Raw genomic sequence first — 24,224 nt, 5'->3', positions numbered from 1 at the left:
TTCAAATTATTTACAATGTTGGCGTGGTTACAAAATTCGTACAATGATTATACGTTTAACAGTATCTCTTGTACATGGTTACTATAATTCGACATGTATCATCGGTCTAAACCTGAGTTGGTAGTAAATAACCCAAACTTGCCCATGACAAACAAGTAACCACATATTTAATAATAAATGTTAAAAGTCATAATAATGCACTACCACATTAAAATGTTTGTCCAACATTCCGATAATGCGCCCATTTCTATACTACAGGCACAATCGATTATGACAAATTATTATCGAACGGTTAAATCGAATTTCGTTACATGGCTACCCTCCCCATGCAGGTTTCGTCCCTGGAGCCGAACACATGAAGAAAGAAAAAAGTGGCAACAACAAAATTCACTACTACTAAACGTATTGTGCACTTATTCTGTCACAAAACTCTTACAGTTCATAACGACGTTATGAGACAACTACAGTCTTTAGCTCAGATCTGTCTAACTTTCATAGACAATAATTGTTCGTTGCAAACTCATCTTATTAAGAGTTCAACAGTCTCTTCATTTGATTTCCTGTCCTAGCTGCTCCCTTGCAGCAGACAGGTCGACACGAGGGATGTCACATTTCACCCTGGCATGGTGTACCAGAATGAATCCGATGTTTGACGAGAAGAACGGACGTGCCTCAACGGAGAGTGGCTCCTCGATCGGGGTAGATAGTCAGGTGGTCTTCCCGGTGATCGAGAATAGCGTGCAGGTGAGGAAGAGTCGTCACACCGGCGATGTCCACTAGGTAGCTTTCCCGCAACCACTGGTGCTGTCGCGCTGACGCTGACACGTGTCCCCGCTCGGCCTATAGAGAACACCTCTAAGTCGTCTCTCAGAAGCTGGTGTGCCGATGAATTGCTTTCTGGGGGAGATTCTATCAAACTGCATTGACAGAAGTTATCCAGATGGGGCGGCACACGATTCTGAGTTATACATTCGTCGAGAGGCGTGGTCTCCGTGTCGTCCTCAGCAAGGCTGGTAAGGTTGGCTGGCGCAGCCCCTTTCACCAACATCGGTGCTGTCGTTGCTGCACATATCTGTTTCTCATTGTTTATACATGGGAGAGATACCCATGGAGTACGTAGCTGCATGTTCTGAAAGTCGAGCGCGGTTTGCAGACCAATCAAGAGATCCAGACCAAGGATGCCCTCAGCTCTTATGTCAGCTACTACCAAGTCAACATGGCACAAGCAGGAGCCAAGCTGAAGTTGCATGGTTGCATGTCCCTTTGTTTTCAACCGAGATCCATCTGCTTGAAGAACGATGCTTGTCACTGGTTCAAGTGGTGGCTTTCGCTCGGGTCTAATTCGCAGGTACATTCCTTCTGAGACATATGACTGCGATGCACCACTGTCTACCAGAAACATCACCTCCTGCCCTATCGACGCGTCGAGACTCCTGAAGAAGGTGGATGGAAGTCACCGAAAATTTGAGTTGTTCAATAAACTCTATATTGGCGAAATATTGCATTACCGGTTTATTCTTCGTTAAATTGGAGCCAATACGTGAATTCGCAACATATATATATATATATATATAGAGAGAGAGAGAGAGAGAGAGAGAGAGAGAGAGAGAGACAGAGAGAGAGAGTGATTGAAAGAGAGTTCAGCAGGGGATCCCTAAATGTGCAGGTGTATGGCGCTGTACTATTCCCAGGAAGTAAACAGTGTACACAATATGTTTCTTTTTCTTTTAATAGGAAGGGATAAGGCAAAGCATATCGTTACTGAAACACAGACACACAGACACACATTCATGTGTCGGGTTAACAAACAAAGACTTGGCAAATTCAATTATATTAAATTCAATTCATTTATAATAAAAGAAAGAACTACACAAAACTAATGATTGTATGTTAATTTTGGCTTGAAATAAACCAATGTATTTTTTTTTTACTCAAATAAAGAAAGATCTTTACAGCAAATTAGTTTTTAAAACAACCAGCGACGTCACTGGCTGTAGCTATCTCACGTCTAAAAAGGAGTGTATTGGGCCTATTAAAACAATTATCATATAGACCGAGAAAAATCGTTTTGATAAGATGCTCAGGATCATGATATTTTTTTTTTCTGTCGTATGTTGAAATCTTGCAATCCCAAAGACTGCACGCTACATCTGCGTCTACGCAATGTTTGTGCCTCATAATAAATCCAACTTTTAGGATAAAATGGAATAGTGTAAAATATTTAAAGACACTCTGACCTGTATAGAGTGACACTGGGGGACTCTGTGTGCGAAACTATGATAGGTACTTGTGATCACTTCCTCGCTGGCAAAGACCCACAAAAAGCAAGGCGGAGGAGCAGTAATTTGCATTCGTAAGTCACAACTCATTATTTTAATCTAGACGGAAACTATATACCTTAACGCGAAGGCTACTCAGGTGTCTTTGACTCTACGAGGATTAGATGTCGAGTCATACAATAGCAATGATACACCTTCCTATTATCTGTCAATTAGTTTATTCTCTCCAGGCTTTACATTGTTTTATGCTGCTGTCATTTGCGATTAGTGATAGAGAATGTTACCTTTGGTACAAGATTTCCATGTCGCATATAGCATTGCTCAATAATGTAACTCAATGCTAGACGTTGTTGTTGTTTTTTGTTCGTTTGTTTGTTTTTCTTTGAAGTGATGAATCCTTCTTCTAGAAACTGGTTATTATCATTTCGATGTATTCCACTGCGAAGATCGTAACAAATACACAACTTAGTGGATTCTATTTCGTTGTCAGCTTCCAAAGAGTATAAGTTTACTAACTTGTAACATATCGTAACGTGTATAACACCTCTACAATGGTCTTCTTCTTCTTTTTTTTTTTTTTTTTTTTTGGCGTGTTCAAATATTTCTTCTTGCGATTTTCACACCATTCATTAATCTCTCTTTTTTATTTCCACTTTTCGATTCCGTTATTTTCTTCAGATTGAAGATCTGGACCTATATCTTGATAATGATGATGTCCTAAAGCTCTCCTCGGTGGGAGAAGACTTTGCCCAATGGGTGTGTACTATGCCACGTCTTTCCACGTTCAGACTGGAATGCGCCTACTTGACCGATAGTTTCCTCTTAACAGCCGCCACCTTACCATCATCGTGTCAGGTATGTACATGTAGTATTTGAATATAATTGATATGAGTGACGCAGTGTTGGGACAGGACTGATTTATTTGTTTTTTTCATATAGATGAAAAAGAGTCTGTATTGTAGGGTAGTGTAGTGACTCCTTTAGCGAATCAATCCTACTTTACTTGATATTGACATAACTTTATTTGTAACTCTAGTCCTCCAAAGCCAGCATTATGAAATTCAATGTGCAAACGAAGGGATATGTATGAACGCTTTCCATGCAGTGACAAAAGTATGGACATCAAGTGCAATGCGTTTTTTTTTTTCTTCCGTTATCTGGTTGTGCTTTACACATTCTTTTCTTTACTAATGATACAATATTTCTATCAGACAGGTTTCATCGTGGAATTTTTGCCATGAAACAAACATTGCACAAGCAGGGGGGGGGGGAGGGAGGGAGAGGGAGATTGAAAATGACGTCAGTGAGGGCTCCTTTAATGCGGTGATAATGCTGTACTATTCCCAGGATTATTTTTTCTTTTAATTCTAAGGGAGAGGAAAAATAATATCGTTACTACAACACAGACACACTGACACACCTACATGTGTCGGGTTAACAAACAAAGTCTTTAGCAAATTCAATTCAATTTATTTCATCTCATTTATAATAAATGAAAGAACTAAACAACACTACTGATTTGTACTATATTTTCAAGATCTTTTGAAACACAGGGTAAAATCGCAATGGGGCGATAATTTCTAGGACTAGATTTATCACCTGACTTGAATAAAGGAATGAGTTTGGTCACTTTCCACTGAATGGGGTTGATTGATTGATTTTATTTCTGAATTTCTTTGTCATATATAAATGAAATGCAAAGCCAATTGAAAAAAAAAAAAAAACTAATTGAGTACAGTGTAATTTGAACCTGACAGTTAAAACAAATAACTAATTCAAATATTTTACTTTTTCCCTGACACAATAAAAAATGGAACTAAACAAACTATTTTGTGCATACATTTATCCAAACATACGTTACAGTATATTTATTGCTCAAAGACAAATTATGCAATTCTTCATGCAGGGAATTCAGGAGACCATTATCATAAGCAAACGCTTGACGAGGACAATAGCCTCAAAAATTATTGTCTATGTAGAATACAACATTTTAAGAATATAACATATAAATTACAACACACTGAGTGGCGATAAAGAGAAAGAAAGAGAAGAATGAGGGGACAAAGTGCAGCGATGCATTGTGAACAAAATATACAATTTATATGCGTTCTTCTCTGATGCTTTAGGAACGATCGCTTGTGCGTTTACATGGTAGCATTATCATTATAAGAACGTGTGATATCAGGAAAAAAAGAAATAACAAAATAACATGTTAAGCGGATTCTCTGACTGCAAAATCAAATTTGGAAAAATTGATACTCTTGGGATATCAATGTGAAAAACCTCATTTTTAGAGAACAACAAACACCGTCGGCATCAACTCTATACCATAGCACAACAGAAAGATAAGAGCGGGGAGAAACATTTTTCTTTTTATCTCATCGTAACATGCATCGTCGATGTTCCACACGTTTTTCAATTATGCAAAAGAAGAGCAAGTTACAAGTATTAAAGTAAGCGTCTTTATGCAAAGGTCGTTACAAGTGTGATATCTTGTATTTGTAGTATTTCTAATCTCTTTTTTTGATAGTCATTTGCAGGTTAAGTATCTCGCCGTCAAGTAGAATGGTATTTTAAGTTGTAATTTACTACAGTCAAACCTGTCTTTAAATAGCGGCCAACTATCTATGGCGACCACTTGCTTTATAGCGGCCACTGAAAAATCCCCCTCACGAAGTTCTTTATCAGAGCCTTTATATAGCGGTCACCTGCCTAACGCGGCCAGTGACCAAAAAAAATAAAAAAATAAAAAAATAAATAAAAAAATAGCTGAACCGTTGAATCAGCCATGAATATACGTTGGCTTTATTTTTCATTGCGTATTATACATTCTACCGAGTCCTATCTCAGTCACAACCACACAGACGTGATTGACAAAATTAATGGAGCTCTTTGTCGTGAAAAGCCGTTTTTTGAATAACGCTAATTTGACACATTTGACTAGAACTAGGATCTAGTAATGTCGCTCTACACAAAGACTACAAGGAAAAAGACAGCTCCTAATAACATCGTAGAATTTGAACAAGATTAAAATACCTTTGAATAAATAGGTCACTTGTCTGGGTATTGTGTGTTGCTTATGTCAGTTTCGCACATCATCAATCCCTCACATTCATTCGTGAACCCCTTTCATGTAAACCGGCACGAACCAGTGCGGTTTCTCAGGCCCGAAATGTTGTTTTAGAAATCAAAAGAACAGAAATAGGCCAAAAAAAAAAAGCAACAACAACAACAACAACAACCAGAAAACAATCAAATGAAGCAAATTGTACACAAACACACACACACACACACACACACACACACACACACACACAATCCATATGATAGCTGCACATGCAAACTAATTTGCTTGTGGTTTTTGCTTGAATAACACGCGGTATCTTATGCTATGATACAATGCAAGTGTTGACATTAAAAACGGCCACAGACCTGTCTATAGCAGCCACTTTTGTTGTTTCCATTGGATGGCCCCTGTAGACGGGTTTGACTGCATCTGTAACTACATATCATATTCAGCGAGATAATTCATATCGCCATAACGACATATACTATCTCGTGAGGTCGAGTTGACTGTATAATTCATGTACAGACGACATTCACATTTTGTGAAGGGTACTTGTTGAAAGAGTGTAAGTGCCTCTGCAGGTGTACACGTGTGCATGCATTTGGAAACGACTTTTGTACAGCAAGATAAATTTTATGTCACCTTGACATGTATTCTTTTTCAGGAAGCAGATTTGGAAACTGATTTGTATGTCATCATGACAACATGAGTTTTTGGAAGTCATACTTCAGGCAGCCATATCGACATGATATACTTTTTTTTAAAGAAGTTGACCTAGCATAATGAACTGCCTTAATAAGAATGATAGTTTATTAGATTTATATACGAGGAACCCAGATCGAAGCTTGCTAGGGAGCAGCGCACTGTATGAGTTTGACTGCAGTCACAGACAGACAGAAGTGATCAATGTACAGCGTGAGGGCGCTATTATGTGGGAGTTACTTCATGTGGAGACAAACATTGTAGATGAAGTAGAAGAAAAAAAAAACATTAGAAATGTTGCTTTATTGTTCTCTTCCTTTAATTCACTGGCTATTTGCTCGAAAGTTTTGATTCTCTGGAAAAACAATTTTGATGTTCTCATTCTATTGTATTCATCACACTTTTTTTCAGTTAAAGTTGTGGAGCCTGGTTAATTCGGTATAATATGATGATTCGAATAACGATATGTAATAAATCAACCAGTAGGCCTACGTTGTATCCTGCTAGCATTTTATAGCTATATTACAATGTTGAATTGTCCACTAACGATATATTCCTCTTGATTAGGCAACAATAATGTTCAATAACAATGTTCAACAAATATTCTATACTTTGGAGATTGCCTTCATAAAATATGGCGCGACTTTACTCCTCTCACATGTCTTGTTACTGTTCAATGAGACTTTGCGACTATTTCGTCCAGTTTTGTCCCAACTTTTTTTTTTGTGCACATCTTATCTTTTAAACAATTTCATCTAGTTTATCCATTATGTTTTATGTTATCATTTTTACTTTGATTCACTCGGTGTACATGTGGATCGTTATGACTGGCAATACATTGCATTCATCCGAACCTGACCAAGAACGGTAGAAAAGCGAGTGATGTTAAATGCCATTAAGTATGAGGAACACGGACTGTAGGGAATTACGAAGCCATCTTTCATCCACTGACTCGTTGATTGTGTCGATACACTCCTATGTATAAAAAACAGGCAAACAAACGGGGGAGTACATTATGCTGATTCAAATAACGTCGTTGTTAGTGTTATTGCAATTTAATCATATTACTGTGTTGATTAAGTAGAAAAAAAAATAAAGCTTGATCTTTTGTCTATAGCTTGAAGATGTGCCACCTTACATCATATTATGGTAGTCTTCGATCAACCTCTACAATGGTTTCTTTTGTTCGTGTTCAACTATTCCTCTTTCCCATTTTCACACCTTTTCATTAATCTCTGTTTTTAAGTTTCACATTTCCATTCTGTTGTTTTGTTTAGATTGAAGATCTGAATATCAGCCTTAGCAGCCGTAATGACGATATCCTAAGTCAGTCCTCGGTGGGAGAAGACTTGGCCAAATGGGTGTGTGCTATGCCACGTCTTTCAAGGTTCACTCTCAAATGTCCCTACTTGCCCAACAGTTTCTTCTCAACAGCCGCCACCTTAGCATCATCATGCAAGGTATGTAGTATTGATATGAGTCATGTAGTGTTGGGAAAGTACTGCATTTTGTTTTTCGAGAAAAAAAAATGAGTAGTAATGAGACTCCTTCAGCAAATCAATCCGATTTTACTTGATATTGACATAACATTATTTGTAACTTCAATCCTCCTCAGCATTATGACATTCTTCTTGCGATTTTCACACCATTCATTCATCTCTCTTTTTTATTTCCACTTTTCGATTCCGTTATTTTCTTCAGATTGAAGATCTGGACTTATATCTTGATAATGATAATGTCCTAAAGCTCTCCTCGGTGGGAGAAGACTTTGCCCAATGGGTGTGTACTATGCCACGTCTGTCCAAGTTCAGACTGAAATGCCCCTACTTGACCGATAGTTTCCTCTCAACAGCCGTCACCTTACCATCATCATGTCAGGTATGTACATGTAGTATTTGAATATAATTGATATGAGTGACGCAGTGTTGGAACAGGACTGATTTTTTTTTTTTCATATAGATGAAAAAGAGTCTGTATTGTAGGGTAGTGTAGTGACTCCTTTAGCGAATCAATCCTATTTTACTTGATATTGACATAACTTTATTTGTAACTCGAGTCCTCCAAAGCCAGCATTATGAAATTCAATGTGTAAACGAAAGGATATGTATGAACGCTTTCCATGCAGTGACAAAAGTATGGACATCAAGTGCAATGAGTTTTTTTCTTCCGTTATCCGGTTGTGCTTTACACATTCTTTTCTTTACTAATGATACAATATTTCTATCAGACAGGTTTCATCGTGGAATTTTTGCCATGAAACAAACATTGCACAATCAGGGGGGGGGGGGGGCTAGAGGGAGATTGAAAATGACGTCAGTGAGGGCTCCTTTAATGCGGTGATAATGCTGTACTATTCCCAGGAATTTTTTCTTTTAATTCTAAGGGAGAGGAAAAATGATATCGTTACTACAACACAGACACACTGACACACCTACATGTGTCGGGTTAACAAACAAAGTCTTTAGCAAATTCAATTCAATTTATTTCATCTCATTTATAATAAATGAAAGAACTAAACAACACTAATGATTTATGTTGATTTTGGCTTCAAATAAGCAAATATATTTTTTTATTTTTTTTAATTCTTATAGAAAAGTAAACGTTTAAAAAGTATTTTTGAAAATGACGTTATAATCATAATAGATAAATAGGTAGATATTTTTTTAGTGATTTAAATGTTTGCATGCATTATAGACGTACGAGAGTGCACGGACCTTGGTTTCAATGTACTATTCGTTTACACAGTGTGTGTGTGTGTGTGTGTGTGTGTGTGTGTGTGTGTGTGTGTGTAAGTTCATTGTGCCCATATGGTGCGAATACATAGCTTATGTCAGGAGATTTGATCTTTACAGCAAATTAGTTTTAAAAACAACTGACGACGTCACTGGCTGTAGCTATTTCACGTCTTAAAGGAGCGTGAAAGCCCTACAGTAAATACTAAAAATGATATATTACAGACCGGTAAAACTCTTTTTAAGAACATGCTCGGAATCATGAGTTTGTTTGTTTTTTCTCGTACAGTACATTTTACATTGAAATCTTGGAATCCCCAAAACACTGCACACTACTTGTGCGACTTCACAGTGCTAATGCGGCACAATGAATCCTTCATTTAAGATAAAATGGAATAGAGTAAAGATACTAACAGATATTCTGACGGAGAATGACACTGGACGACTCTATGTGCGATAATGTGATAGGTATTTGTGATCACTTTCTCGCTGGTAAAGACTCGAAAAAGCAATGTTTCTCTCAGACAAGTTTTCGTTGTGATTTTTTTTTTTTTTTTTTTTTTTTGCAATGAGACAAACATTGCACAAGCAGGGGGGGGTAAGAAAGGGAGGGAGGGAGAGGGAGATAGAAAGTAAGGTCAGTGAGAGCTCCCTTAATGCGGTAACGTTGTGCAGGTGGCGTTGTACTATTCCCAGGATTTTTTTTTTCTTTTGATAGGAAGGGAGAAGAAAAGTAATATAGTTACCAAAACACAGACACACAGACACACATACATGAGTGGCATTAACGAACAACGACTTTAGTAAATTCAATTCAGTTCATTTCATTTCATTTATAGTAAATGAAAGAACTACAAAATAATGATTTATGTCAATTTTGGCTTCGAATATTGAAGCAAATGTATTTGGTTTATTCAAATAGAAAAGTAATCGTTTCGTTAAGTATAAATAAATTACCTTATGATTATGATAGATAAATAGGTAGATACTTTTGTAGTGATTTAAATGTTTGCATGCAGCGGACGTCGAACGAAAGTGCACGGACTTCGGTTTCAATGTACCATTCGTTCACAAAATGTGTGAGTGTATGTGTGTGTGTGTATAAGTTCATTGTGCCCATATGATGCAAATATATAGCTTACTGTATGTCAGGAGCTTTGATCTTTACAGCAAATTAGTTTTAAAAACAACCAACGACGTCACTGGCTGTAGCTATTTCACGTCTGAAAGGAGCGTATAAGGCCTAAATACTAGTCATAATATATTATAGACCGATAAAACTCTTATTATTAAGATGCTCGGGATCATGAGTTTTGTTTCTCGTACAGTACACTGTATATCAAATTCTTGGAATCCCAAACACTGCACGCTACGTGTGCGACTTAACAATGCTAATGCGGCACAATGGATCCTTCTTTTGCGATAAAACGGAATAGAGTAAAGATACTAAAAGATATTCTGATCGAGAATGAAACTGGACGACTCTGTGTGCAAAAATGTGATAGGTATTTGTGATCACTTCCTCGATGGCAAAGACCCCAAAAAGCAAGGCGGTAGAACAGTAATTTGCATTCATTAGTCACAACTCATTATTTGAATCTAGACGGGAATAACGCGAAGGCTACTCATGTGTCTATGACTCTACGAGGACGTCGAGTCATACAGTAACAATGATACACCTTCCTATCATCTGTCAAATGGTTTATTCTCTCCAGGGTTTACATTGTGTCATGAAGAATCCCATGTCGCATAGCATTGCTTAATAATGTAACTCAATATTAGACGTTGTGCTTTTTCTTTCTTTTTTGTTTTTCTTTTAAGTGATGAATCCTACTTATTTACACTAGAAACTGGTTATTATTATTTTCATGTGTTACACTGTGAAGGTCGTAACAAATATACAACTTAGTGGATTATATTTCGTTGTCAGCTTCCAAAGATTATAAGTTCACTAATTTGGAGCATATATTTACTTGTAAAACACCTCTCTAATGGTCCTTTTTTTTTGCGTGTTCAAATATTTGAAGAGTTTGTTTGCAAAAACCCGATAAGTCCATTTTTGAAGATTTTGAAGTACGGTCTCTGTCATAAAGTACAAAATAGTACCTTTTAAATGATATATCGGTCACTACATAAAAGGTATATTTTTGAAGTTATGGTCAAAAGAAGCACAAATTTTCTTATTATTCTCTTTATTTTTCCTGACCTTTAATCGCAAATATCTCCATTTGACAAATATGGACTTATCGGTTTTTGCAAACAAACTCTTCATTTCTTCTTGCGATTTTCACACCATTCATTAATCTCTCTTTTTTATTTTCACATTTCGATTCCGTTATTTTCTTCAGATTGAAGATCTGGACTTACGTCTTGATGATGATGATATCGTAAAGCTTTCCTCGATGGGAGAAGACTTTGCCCAATGGGTGTGTACTATGCCACGTCTTTCCAAGTTCAAACTGAAATGCGCCTACTTGACCGATAGTTTCCTCTCAACAGCCGCCACCTTAGCATCATCATGTCAGGTATGTATATGTAGTATTTGAATATAATTGATATGAGTGATGCAGTGTTGGGAGAGGACTGATTTTTTTTTTCTCGATATAGATGAAAAAGAGTCTGTATTGTAGGGTAGTGTAGTGACACCTTTAGCGAATCAATCCTATTTTACTTGATATTGACATAACTTTATTTGTAACTGCAGTCCTCCAAAGTCAGCAATATGAAATTCAATGTATAATAGAAAGAATAGCCCATGAACGCTTTTCATGCAGTGACAAAAGTATGGAAATCAAGTGCAATGCGTTTTTTGCGGTTTTTTCCCCCGTTATCCGGTTGTGCTTTACACATACTTTTCTTTTCTTTACTAATGATACAATGTTTCTCTCAGACAAGTTTCATTGTGGAATTTTTGCCCTGAAACAAGCATTGCACAAGCAGGGGTGGGCTGGGGGGGGGGGGGAGAAAGGGAGGTAGGGAGAGAGAGATTGAAAGTGAGGTCAGTGAGGGCTCCCTTCATGCGGTAACGTTGTGCAGGTGGCGCTGTACTATTCCAAGGAAGCGATAAGTCCATTTTTGAAGATTTTGAAGTACGGTCTCCGTCATAACGTACAAAATAATACCTTTTAAATGATATATTGGTCACTACATAGAAAGGTACATTTTTGAAGTTATGGTCAAAAGTAGCAAACATTTCCTTATTATTTTCTTTATTTTTCTTGACCTTTATTGCTAATATCTCCATTTGACAAATATGGTCTTATCGGTTTTTGCAAACAAACTCTTCGTATAGTTACGTGTATAACACCTATATAATGGTCCCTTTTTTTTGCGTGTTCAAATATTTCTTGCGATTTTCACACCATTCGTTAATCTCTCTTTTTTTATTTCCACATTTCGATTCCGTTATTTTCTTCAGATTGAAGATCTGGACTTACGTCTTGACGATATCATAAAGCTTCCCCCGGTGGGAGAAGACTTTGCCCAATGGGTGTGTACTATGCCTCGTCTGTCCAAGTTCAGACTGGAATGCGCCGACTTGACCAATAGTTTCCTCTCAACAGCCGCCACCTTAGCATCATCATGTCAGGTATGTATATGTAGTATTTGAATATAATTGATATGAGTGATGCAATATTTGGAAAGGAATGATTTTTTTTTTCGATATAGATGAAAAAAGAGTCTGTATTGTAGGGTAATGTAGTGACTCCTTTAGCAAATCAATCCTATTTTACTTGATATTGACATAACTTTATTTGTAACTGCAGTCCTCCAAAGTCAGCAATATGAAATTCAATGTATAATAGAAAGAATAGCCCATGAACGCTTTTCATGCAGTGACAAAAAGATGGAAATCAAGTGCAATGCGTTTTTTTTTTTTTTTTTCTGTTATACGGTTGTGCATTACACATTCTTTTCTTTACTAATGATACAATGTTTCTCTCAGACAAGTTTTTTATTGTGGAATTTTTGCCATGAGACAAAGGTTGCAGAAGCAGGGGGGGGGGGGGAGAAAGGGAGGGAGGGAGAGGAAAATTGAAAGTGAGGTCAGTGAGGGCTCCCTTCCCTTAATGCGGTAACGTTGTGCAGGTGGCGCTGTACTATTCCCAGGAAGCTTTTTTTTTTCTCTCTCTTTTTTAATAGGAAGGGAGAAGAAAAATGATATCGTTACTACAGCACAGACACACAGACGCACATACATGTGTTGGGTTAACAAACAATTTCATTTATTATAAATGTAGGAACTAAACAAAATTAATGATTTATGTTAATTTCGGCTTCAAATAATCAAATATATTTTTGTATTTTGTTTTACTCCAATAGAAAAGCAAACGTTTTGATAAATATGAATAAATGACATTATAATTATAATAGATAAATAGGTAGATATTTTTTAAGGATTTAAATGTTTGCATGCAGTGGACGTACGAGAGTGCACGGAAATCGGTTTCAATGTACGATTCGTTCACAAAGTGTGTGCGCGCGTGTGTGTGTGTGTGTGTGTGTGTGTATAAGTTCATTGTGCCCATTTGATGCAAATACATAGTTTATATCAGGAGCTTTGATCTTTACTGCAAATTAGTTTTAAAAACAACTAACGACGTCACTGGCTGTACTGTAGCTATTTCACGTCTTAAAGGAGCGTACAAGGCCTAAATACTAATCATGATATATCGTAAATCGGTAAAACTCTTTTTGATAAGATGCTCGGAATCATGAGTTGTTGGTTTTTTTTTTCTCGTACAGTACACTTTATATTGAAATCTTGGAATCCCCAAAACACCGCACGCTACTTGTGCGACTTCACAATGCTAATGCGACACAATGAATCCTTCTTTTACGATAAAATGGAATAGAGTAAAGATACTAAATGAGATTCTGACGGAGAATTACTCTAGATGACTCTGTGTGCCAGAATGTGATAGGTATTTGTGATCCCTTCCTCGATGGCAAAGACCCCAAAACATGGAGGTGGAGCAGTAACTTGCAATTCGAAAGTCACAACTCATTATTTGAATCTCGACGGAAACAATATACCGTAACGCTAAGGCTACTCATGTGTCTATGACTCTACGAGGACGTCGAGTCATACAGTAACAATGATAAATCTTCCTATCATCTGTCAATTAGTTTACTTTCTCTAGGCTTTACATTATTAAACTTGTCATGCTGCTGTCATTGACGATTAATCACAGACAATGTTACCTTTGCTACAAGAATCCCCTGTTGCACAGCATTGCTCAATAATGTAAACTCAATACTAGACGTTGTCATTTTTGTTTGTTCTTTTTTTTCTTTTAAGTGATGAATCCTTCTTATTTACGCTAGAAACTGGTTATTATTATTTCGATGTTTTCCACTGCGAAGATCGTAACAAATACACAACTGAGCGGATTCTATTTAGTTGTCAGCTTCCAAAGAGTATAAGTTCACTAATTTGTAACAGAGTGTAACGTGTATAACACCTCTACAATTTTTTTTTTTCATGTTCAAATATTTCTTCTTGCGATTTTCACACCATTCATTAATCCCTCTTTTTTATTTCCACATTTCGATTCCATTATCTTCTTCAGATTGAAAATCTGGACATATGTCTTGATGATGATGATCATATCCCAAACCTCCACTCGGGCGGAGAAGACTTCGTCCAATGGATGTGTACTATGCCACGTCTTTCCAAGTTCAGACTGAAATGCGCCTACTTGCCCGATAGTTTGCTCTCAAAAGCCGCCACCTTAGCACCATCATGTCAGGTATGTACATGTAGTATTTGAATATAATTGATATGAGTGACGCAGTGTTGGGAGAGGAATGATTTTTCTTTTCTCGATATAGATGAAAAAGAGGCTGTATTGTAGGGTATTGTAGTGACTCCTTTAGCAAATCAATCCTATTTTACTTGATATTGACATAACTCTATTCGTAACTCCAATCCTCCAAAGTCAGTATTATGAAATTCAATATATAAACGAAAGAATAGACTATGAACGCTTTTCATGCGGTGACAAAAGTATGGAAATCAAGTGCAATGCGTTTTTTTTTTTTTTGCGTTTTTTTTTCCCCGTTATCCGGTTGTGCTTTACACGTTCTTTTCTTTACTAATGATACAATGTTTCTCTCAGACAAGTTTCATTGTGGAATTTTTGGCATGAAACAAACATTGCACAAGCAGGGCGGGGGGGGGGGAGGGAGGGAGGGAGGAAAATTGAAAGTGAGGTCAGTGAGGGCTCGGTAACGTTGGGCAGGTGGCGCTGTACTATTCCCAGGAAGTTTTTTTTTTTTTTTTTTTTTTTTTTTTTTTGCATAGGAAGGGAAAAGAAAAATGATATCGTTACCAAAACACAGGCACACATACAAGTGTCGGTTTAACAAACAACGACTTTCGCAAATTCAATTCAATTTATTTCATTTCATTTATAATAAATGAAAGAACTATACAAAAGTAATGATTTCTGTTAATTTTTGCTTCAAATAAGCAAATTATAATTTTTTACTCAAATAGAAAAGTAAACGTTTTTTAGAATATAAACAAATGGCATTATAATTATAATAGATAAACGGATATTTTTTTTGGGGGGGGTGTGTGATTTAAATGTGTGCATGTAGTGGACGTACGAGAGTGCATGGACCTCAGTTGCAATGTACAATTCGCAAAGTGCTTCACAAAGTGTGTGTGTGTGTGTGTGTGTGTGTGTGTGCATTCATTGTGCCCATATGATGCAAATACAAAGCTTATGTCAGGAGCTTTGATCTTTACAGCAAATAAGTTTTAAAAACAACCAACGACGTCACTAGTTGTAGCTATTTCACGTCTTAAAGGAGCGTATAAGGCCTAAATACTAATCATAATATATTACAGAACGTTAAAACTATATTTGATAAGATGCTCGGGATCATGAGTTTTTGTTTTTTCTCGTACAGTACAGTTTATATTGAAATCTTGGAATCCCCCAAACACTTCACAATGCTAATGCGGCACAATTAATCCTTCTTTTACGATAAAATGGAATAGAGTAAAGATACTAAAAGATATTCTGACGGGGAATGACACTGGACGACTCTATGTGCGAAAATGTAATAGGTATTTGTGATCACTTCCTCGGTGGCAAAGACCCCAAAATGCAAGGCGGTGGAGCAGTAATTTGCAATTCGTCAAATCACAACTCATTATTTGAATCTAAACGGAATCAATATACCGTAACGCGAAGGCTACTGATGTGTCAATATTTGCTGCGTTTATCAACTCCTTTTCTCGGCAGAAACAGGTTATCCAAACAGCTTTCACGGAATTTTTACGAGTTGACAAACGCAAAGCTGATTTGAAAGCCCTTTAGGAAAGCCTTTTCGAAAGTCCCAAATTTGTGACGATCCAAAACAGGTTTCCTAAACAGGTTATCAGAAACCTGTTTTGTAAAAGCCTTTCGAAGTTGATAAACGCAAAGCTGTTTTGAAAGCCCTTTAGGTCGCCCTACTGCGGTTACGCAACCATGCGTTTCCGGTTTCTGAAAAGACGCGCCACGTAAAGTGCACACGAGTACGTGTACACAGGTGCATACAGCTGTGTGTAATGCACGCATATGCTTGGAACAAGGAGGTGTTTCTTTCACCAACAAGGTTTGGGAAATAGAGTAACAACAGTCTCATTCCCTTTGATCCCATGTCTCAAGCCGCCACTCAGAAATATTTGAAGTATGTGCTAAACTGGAGCTGCCTCACAGATAGGCCAGACAATTGATTCATGTGGCATTGTATCATGACTCGTCACTCTCAAAGGAAGATCATTATGTCTTTATGATGGTAATTGCTTTTCGCCGTCCCTTCTTAGAAAACAAGCGGCACATTAATAGTACAGGCAGTCAGGGCTTTAGGGCTCTCGAAAGGGCTATGGACAGGGCTTTCGAAAGGGCTATCGAAAGGGCTTTCGAAAGTCGTTTAACCCGTTTAGGACGGACTGATTTTGCTACAACACGCATTTCCCATAGACACCTGCCCAAGTATACTCGGTACTCGTCCTCAACGGGTTAAACAGGGGAAGTTGATAAACACAGCCTATGACTCTACGAGGACGTCGAGTCATACAGTAACAGTGAAATACCTTCCTATCATCTGTCAAACGGCTCTAGGCTTTACATTGTTTCATGCTGCTGTCATTGACAATTAGTCATAGAGAATGTTACCTTTGCTATCCCATGTCGTATAGCATTGCTCAATAATGTAAGTCAATACTTAGTCTGGTTTCCAGACCCTTTGCCAACTGGACTCCGCCGCCCCGCGACGAAGTCGCCGCCTTTGCCGAAGGCAAAGGGTCTGGACACATTCGCTTCAAGTGGGAGGAGCCTAAATTTACCCCCAGTGAGCTAGGGCAATCATTCTGTCATTACGCAATAAGGAAGAGGTCATGTTAGTGACCCCTGCATCCTCACCCAGAGGTCCCAAGGACACTCTCCATATACATCACATGCATTCACTGTCCGTGGAGTATTTCCATGCACTGTTTACTGCATGGAAGGGTTTTCTGGTGCGATAATCCTGTTTCCGATAGGGCCTATTTACTCACTATATCCACACTACTAGTATGCACGGAGCTACACCATGCCCAAGACACATGGCATCCAAAGAGCGAAAAATGAAGTTCGAAAAAAAGAAAGTGCAGCGGAGTATTGTGCAACATTTATGTAAAAACTTAGTATGTGGAGATGAGTTGTGGGTGGGCGGCCCATGTGATAATGTTATGTACATCTATTTTTATGTTCGTGTTTGCTGATGATTACGTTCAGTTGAGCAGTGAATAAAAAAAGAAACAGATGATTAGCAACGTGCTCTTCCGATCAGTTCTTGTCTTCATTATCGTGTTCCTCTCGTGGAAACATTGCGGCAACTGACTAAACTTAAGAATATTCTATGATATTGTTTAGTTCTTCATCTCACACATGATAATCACCAAGATAATAACATCGGGATATGTATGAACCCACACAAGAAAAATAAAGTTTTTTTTTTTTAATTCAGCACACTTGCATGTAATGATGTATAGGTGAGCTGGGGTATTGTGGCCCCTCAACATAAGAATAAAGATGTCTTCATATACCATCCTCTATCTCTTGAAATAGCTCGCTTGATCTCTGGCCGTAGTATTTTGGAAGGTCACTTCTTACCACTACTATGCTCCAACATCCATTCATTTAGCAATTAGCATCTATAGGGGGACGAGTTTTGTGACCAGCGCCGCATGTCAAATTCACTTTCAGAACGCGCTCTTCACTTTAAAGATAAGAGCCACATCTATTCATTTCCAACACATTTTTCATAAAGTCATTTGATAACAAAAACCTTGTCTGAAGTGGTTATATGAAACAAATAATAATAATGATAATAAAAAAAAATCATTTCTTTAACAGAAGGCCATTGTTTGAAGCATGATGCGCTTCGGGGCAATTATGCCCCCTAAAAATCCTTGTTTTGCTATGAACATCCATGGGTATATTATGCAAGAAAGAATAATGATTTAGTTTAAGTCGCAATTAACATGGTTCATTACTGGGATATATCAAATGGACCGTACAGTGTAATTATAATGAATTATCGTTGCAGTTTAGTTTTGGATTCAGCTGTAAGACTTCATTTCCCATGGTCATCATGCAAAAAAAAAAAAAAAATTAACGACCAAACGTTACAAACAATAATAGACTCTGACTTACAGTTTTTGTATTCACATAATTAAGATAATGACAAGCTCTAGCATTTGATATAGATTTGTCCATGTAACTCATATATTTTTTCAGCTTATTGCAGATTCATCACTTGTATGTAGGAAAGTATCAGTTTTGTGGAATATTTTGCCTCAATTCAAATTCTCAAACGATGATCATCTCCTTTTTTTTTTCATTGCTTTTCATATGCGGAGAGATCCGTCCATAATAGCTAATTATAGTAAACTTTCTATACAAGGAAACAGGTGCCAAGGTTATGACAAATGATATGTTTAGAGACAATTATCACCCCATCGTAAGACTATTAATTGTTGTTTTTTTTTTATTCCTATATATAAGAAGGAACACAATCTGGCTGCTTTTATTACCTCATTTAATGCAAAACGAAAATGAGTTTAGAAAAGCATGAGAACAGAAATAAGTTTGGTACTATAATGTGGCACACCACAACCAATATTATTAATGTTGGTCTCCATCCTGTAGTTTTTGCTTTTTAATCCCTTGAAGACAAACTTCTCCATTTCACATGCATGTCTTTATTTGATATGCTCCTTGGACCTTAGGATGTAAGCATGTAGGCCATATATATGTGGTATAACCAGGGAGGTGGGGAAACCGAGCATTTTGCTTATTTGTGTGACCTTTTGTAAATATTGATGTTGTTGCATTCCTGATTCCGATAATTGAATGGTGAATGTGGCAAAGAATGGTTCACCCCGATGACGATGTTGGCTAAAGTGTATGGGAAAGGTGGGATACGGAGGAAGAGGAGGAAATATTCGTTTTCTATCAATAATGCAATTGCAAAGTTCCAATTGTTGTTGTCGTTGTTTTATAGAAAGAAAGAAGAGGGAGAAAATTCCAATTGTATTCCAGCGCTCTTCCCTTAAATTTCATTGCGTATTATTACCTATACGAGGTAGTTTTGCGAGGCAATTGCAGTTGATATTTTGCAGGGTTAAAGGTCAGCAGTTGTTATTTTGCAGGGTTAAAGGTCAGCAGGCAATATTCGTTCGCCTCTGCCGGTTTTCGCCACGTCGCTGCGTGTCGGTTACACTTACCGTACAGTACACAAAACAATGTGTGCAAACAGTGCAATCTTCCGGTTTTCGCCATTCACTTTACACAGGGAGGTGGGAAGAGAAAGAGTATTAAATGTAAACATTCCGATCGACCACGAAAAGAAAACAATCCAGGACGTCGCTGGGTGTCGGTTACACGCACCACAGAAGAACGCTGATAAATCAACTCATACAAGGTCGCAGCACTACGCGTCAAACAATGACTAAATCCATTTGTTCTCAATAATTGCAGAGTGACCATCAGTTTTGCAACTCTCCAAATTTAAACAGAAGTTCGCCTGTTACAACTACATAATAGTTGGAGTTGAATGATATACATTGATGAACAATTTTTCAATTATTCAACATGTTGATGATCTACAGGTAGTCAAATGTGGCTTGATCTATATCATAGTGTATAGCCGTATTCACATATTTTCATAATTTACCTAGGGGATAGGTAATAATTATGATATTGACTGGCCTTGAGGGAGATACCAGATAAATATTGCCCGCACTGAAAGAATATTGCCCGAGTCGAAGACGAGGGCAATATTCTTTCAGTTTGGGCAATATTTTCTGGTATCTCCCTCGAGGCCAGTCAATGTTATATAAATATTCTATCTTAAAAATAACAACACCGCATTTCGCTGAAAAATAAAACATATTTTATTTTCGGAATTACGAACCCTATTTCATCACCAGATTGACGCACCTTCGGAATAACGACCCTTCATTCATTTTGGGATAAACGAAACTTTGGAATAAAGAACCCAATTAAGTTTTTCGGAATAAGGAACATTATTCAATATCATCTGATGATATTGAATAATGTTCGTTATTCCTACAAACATTTGTACGATTTGTAAGATTTTATTGACTCTATCGACCCCCTCTCGGGGTATGAGAGTACAAACATATTTACAATATATGAATACAAAAATATAAGAGATAATGTACATGTACGTGCGAAAATAACAGATATAAATAAATATGTTTACAAAACAAGGCGTAAAGGACGTTTAACTACTCTACCACTACGTGTACAAACATTCACATCTACTTTACTTTCTACAAAAATACTGTCTTTCTTCTTTGGTATTGAAGAGAACTGAAACATAATAATTCTGACAAATTTGGCTAGTTTTTTTTTTTTTTTTTTTTTTTTTCAAATGGCAAGCATTAGCTGAATTGAATAATGTGGCCATATGTAATGCACTTGGTCTACTGGCCGTCAAGCTACTTGGTAAATACAATAATCTCTCTTTGTTGAAAAAGGGACAAACAAAAATATAATGAAATTCATCCCCTATATCGTCGGATGAACAAATAGTACAATGCAATTCATCTGTCAGGTTTGCATCAAACCTGCCCTTATTAACGGGTAATCCATTAGATCTACATCTGAATTTACTTAATGTAATATAATCTTTCTTACACAAGACTTGTAAATACTTCTCTAACATCAAATTATCCTTAAACATTCTATAATTTGTACAGATTCTATTTGACCATGTTGCTGCTCTCCACTCTTGAATAAACATATCAAAAAGTCTAACTTTTGAGGTGTGTGAAATCCATGCAGCACTAAATCCACGTCCAGTTTCACCATAAACCATACAATCAGGAGTACATTTGTTCACAAGCAAAATTTTTCTTAAGAATTTCCTATGGAAAATTTCAATTTGGTCTATGCACTCATAACCCCAGACTTCACAACCATAGAGTAAAACAGGTAAAACAAGATGATCAAATAGGTGGCACTGTGTGTCCACAGAGAGCTGTAACTTTTTAGCCTTGACCAACATGCTATAAAGTGCTTTTCCAGCTTGTGTGACTTGTTTAGAAATTGCCTTTTTAAAACTACCATTATAATTGAATTTAACTCCAAGGTACACAAAGTCATCTACAACCTCAAGTGGATCACCAGCATAAACGAATTCAGGAATTCATGATCTGATCAACAAACCTTCTGAAGAATTCCGACTCTGCATTCATTTTGGGATTAATCATAAATTTTTGATGCACGAAACTTATTACATTTTAGCACTGACAAACGTTTGGAATAATGAACCTAATCATTCGCATTAGCGAACTTTGTTCGGAACGTAACGAGTTATAACGATGAGAATTACGTAGAAAGCATTGACAAAAATTTAAAGAATATAATATGTCCAATTCAGATATAGCTTGAATAAAAAAAAAAAAATGTAATATTTTTCCCGTGCAGGTCCTATTGAATCATAGCTTTTCTCCGAATATTAGCCTGCCTTATGCAATAATAATGCTTGTGACCAACATATTTTACAGAGCATGTGGAAGCATTATACTTTTCAGATGCAGATCACCCTCATCACCCAGATCACCCTCATCCTGCATATTAATAGTATACAGCATCCACACCATTGGTACACACACGCCGCAATGCCAACACACAGGGAGTAGGGAGAGTCCTCCCACCACCCGGCTCTGATAACATGCTGAGCAGGATAATTCGAATTTCGCGCTTCAGAACGACGGGAGCGCTGACAGATTTATGGATTCCGCCCAAAATCGGGCGGAATCCATTAATTAAACTCGAAGACGAATGCTTCCAGACCCTCTGCGCGACAAAATCAACTATACTAGTTTTCGACGTTGAGGGCGTCAATATCATGAATATCGAAATAATATGGGCAGAGGGTCTGGAAGCCAGACTAGTCAATACTAGACGTTATGATTTTTGTTTGTTCATTTGTTCGTTTGTTTGTTTGTTGTTGTTGTTTTGAGTGATGAATCCTTTTCATTTACGCGAGAGACTGATTACTACTATTGCGATGTGTTCCATCGTGAAGATCGTAACAAATACACAATTTAGTGGATTTCGTTATCCTGCTTCACAGAACATAACTTAACTAATTTGTAACAAGTAACGTGTATTACTGGATCCGTTACAAATTCTCAGAAAATTCCGAAAGAGAGAGAGAGAGAGAGAGAATCAGAAACGGACGGAGGAAAATTTGTCGGTAGAGTTTAAAAATTTATTACTGACTTTTTCCCTCTTTCTGTTACAGATCAGCGAATTTTCCATATCTAATCCGCATGTCATGACAGCGTTCTTGTCAAAGTCCGCAGCAGCAAAGTTGGCTGAATTTTTGTGTCGTCTGCCTAATCTCACATGTGCCAGTATCACACGGTTCAACCTGCCAGAGACATTCTTCAAGACGATCGCCTCTAAAGCTTCACGCTGTAGAGTAAGAATCAGCCATTGTCATCTGTCCAACACTATCGTATTCAAAATGGGGGGGGGGGGAGCATCAATTATCTTGAGCGCGATATTTCGATTTATTTCACCATGCAATTTTGTCTTTTCGGTGGTACTGATTTGCGAAATCTGCCAATCCCATAGATGATAACAGCTCGCATACTTCCCCATTTCCAATGGACAATATTGTAAAGTTTGAAAAAAAGAAACGTCTCAAGCATTATTATTAATTTTTAGTCATGTGTAATCCCAATCCGTACCAACGATCGACAATCAATGAAACATTTTGTAAAAGAGAATATATCAAAATGATTTTTTTTTTTTTTTTGCAACGATGGTGGATGTACAAAAACATGAATGACAAATTACCCAACATTGTCGTAGACAAGCACTGAATTGATCAGTGTTTGAGTAGCAGCAATGATTAAAAAAAAAAAAAAAATCATACTCGTATACGTACTCGAGCAGGATTCAAACTTACAAATCTTGAATAATAAATACGCAGTACCCGTTGCATTCTATAAGGATTAGAACCAACACTTGCAGTCGGGCGAAAGCTCGGTGGTCTAGTGGAGATGACGCCTGTCCTCCGGAGATCAGGAGGTAGTAGGTTCGAATCCTGCTCGAGTAAATACGCCCATGATTTTTTTTTTTTTTTTTTATCATAGCTACTACCAAAACACTGATTAATTCAGTGCTTCTTTACCTCTACGTACATTGTAGGGCAATTTGTCAATCAGTTGCATTGAAGGTGGATGTGTCATTCCATATTGGTGAGAACATTGTGATTTCAATATTCACTATGGTGCCATGAAACAATTTCCTTTAGAGAATATCAAAAATTATCTTTCTATCTATATGAAGAGCTCACATCCAAAGGCGCTAAATCCATTGAAAAATGATGTACAACTTGTATTTAGCTCCGTTTGGAAGCAAGCTCTCTCTCTCCCTTTCTCTCACTCTATTTTCTCTGTCTCTCTCTCACTCTCTCTCTCTCTCTTTCTCTTTATATATATATATATATGAAGAGTTTGTTTGCAAAAACCGATAAGTCCATATTTGCCAAATGGAGATATTTGCGATTAAAGGTCAAGAAAAATAAAGAGAATAATAAGAAAATTTTAGCTTCTTTTGACCATAACTTAAAAAATGTACCTTTATATGTAGTGACCAATATATCATTTAAAAGGTATTATTTTGTACTTTATGACAGAGATCGTACTTCAAAATCTTCAAAAATGGACATCGGTTTTTGCGAACAAACTCTTCATATATATATATATATATATATATGAAGATTTTGTTTGCAAAAACGGATAAGTCCATATTTGTCAAATGGAGATATTTGCGATTAAAGGTCAAGAAAAATAAAGAGAATAATAAGATTTTTTTTTTGCTTCTTTTGACCATAACTTCAAAAATATACCTT

The 24,224-nt window shown here is 37.0% G+C and overlaps 1 protein-coding gene across 1 annotated transcript in view; it reads left to right on the top strand.

Moving 5' to 3' along the window:
* The window catches only part of LOC140235877 (uncharacterized), a 237,445-nt gene that overhangs the window by 193,046 nt on the left and 20,175 nt on the right, over positions 1-24,224 (top strand). Inside the window, exons 12-14 of the mRNA XM_072315871.1 lie at positions 7,326-7,508; positions 11,129-11,305; positions 22,605-22,784. Coding sequence (XP_072171972.1) covers positions 7,326-7,508; positions 11,129-11,305; positions 22,605-22,784 — 540 coding nt within the window. The remainder of the gene's footprint in view (positions 1-7,325; positions 7,509-11,128; positions 11,306-22,604; positions 22,785-24,224) is intronic.

The sequence above is a fragment of the Diadema setosum genome, chromosome 12, assembly GCF_964275005.1.
Source record: "Diadema setosum chromosome 12, eeDiaSeto1, whole genome shotgun sequence".
NCBI classification, from domain to species: Eukaryota; Metazoa; Echinodermata; class Echinoidea; order Diadematoida; family Diadematidae; genus Diadema; species Diadema setosum.
This window is presented reverse-complemented; position numbering and strand designations above follow the sequence as displayed.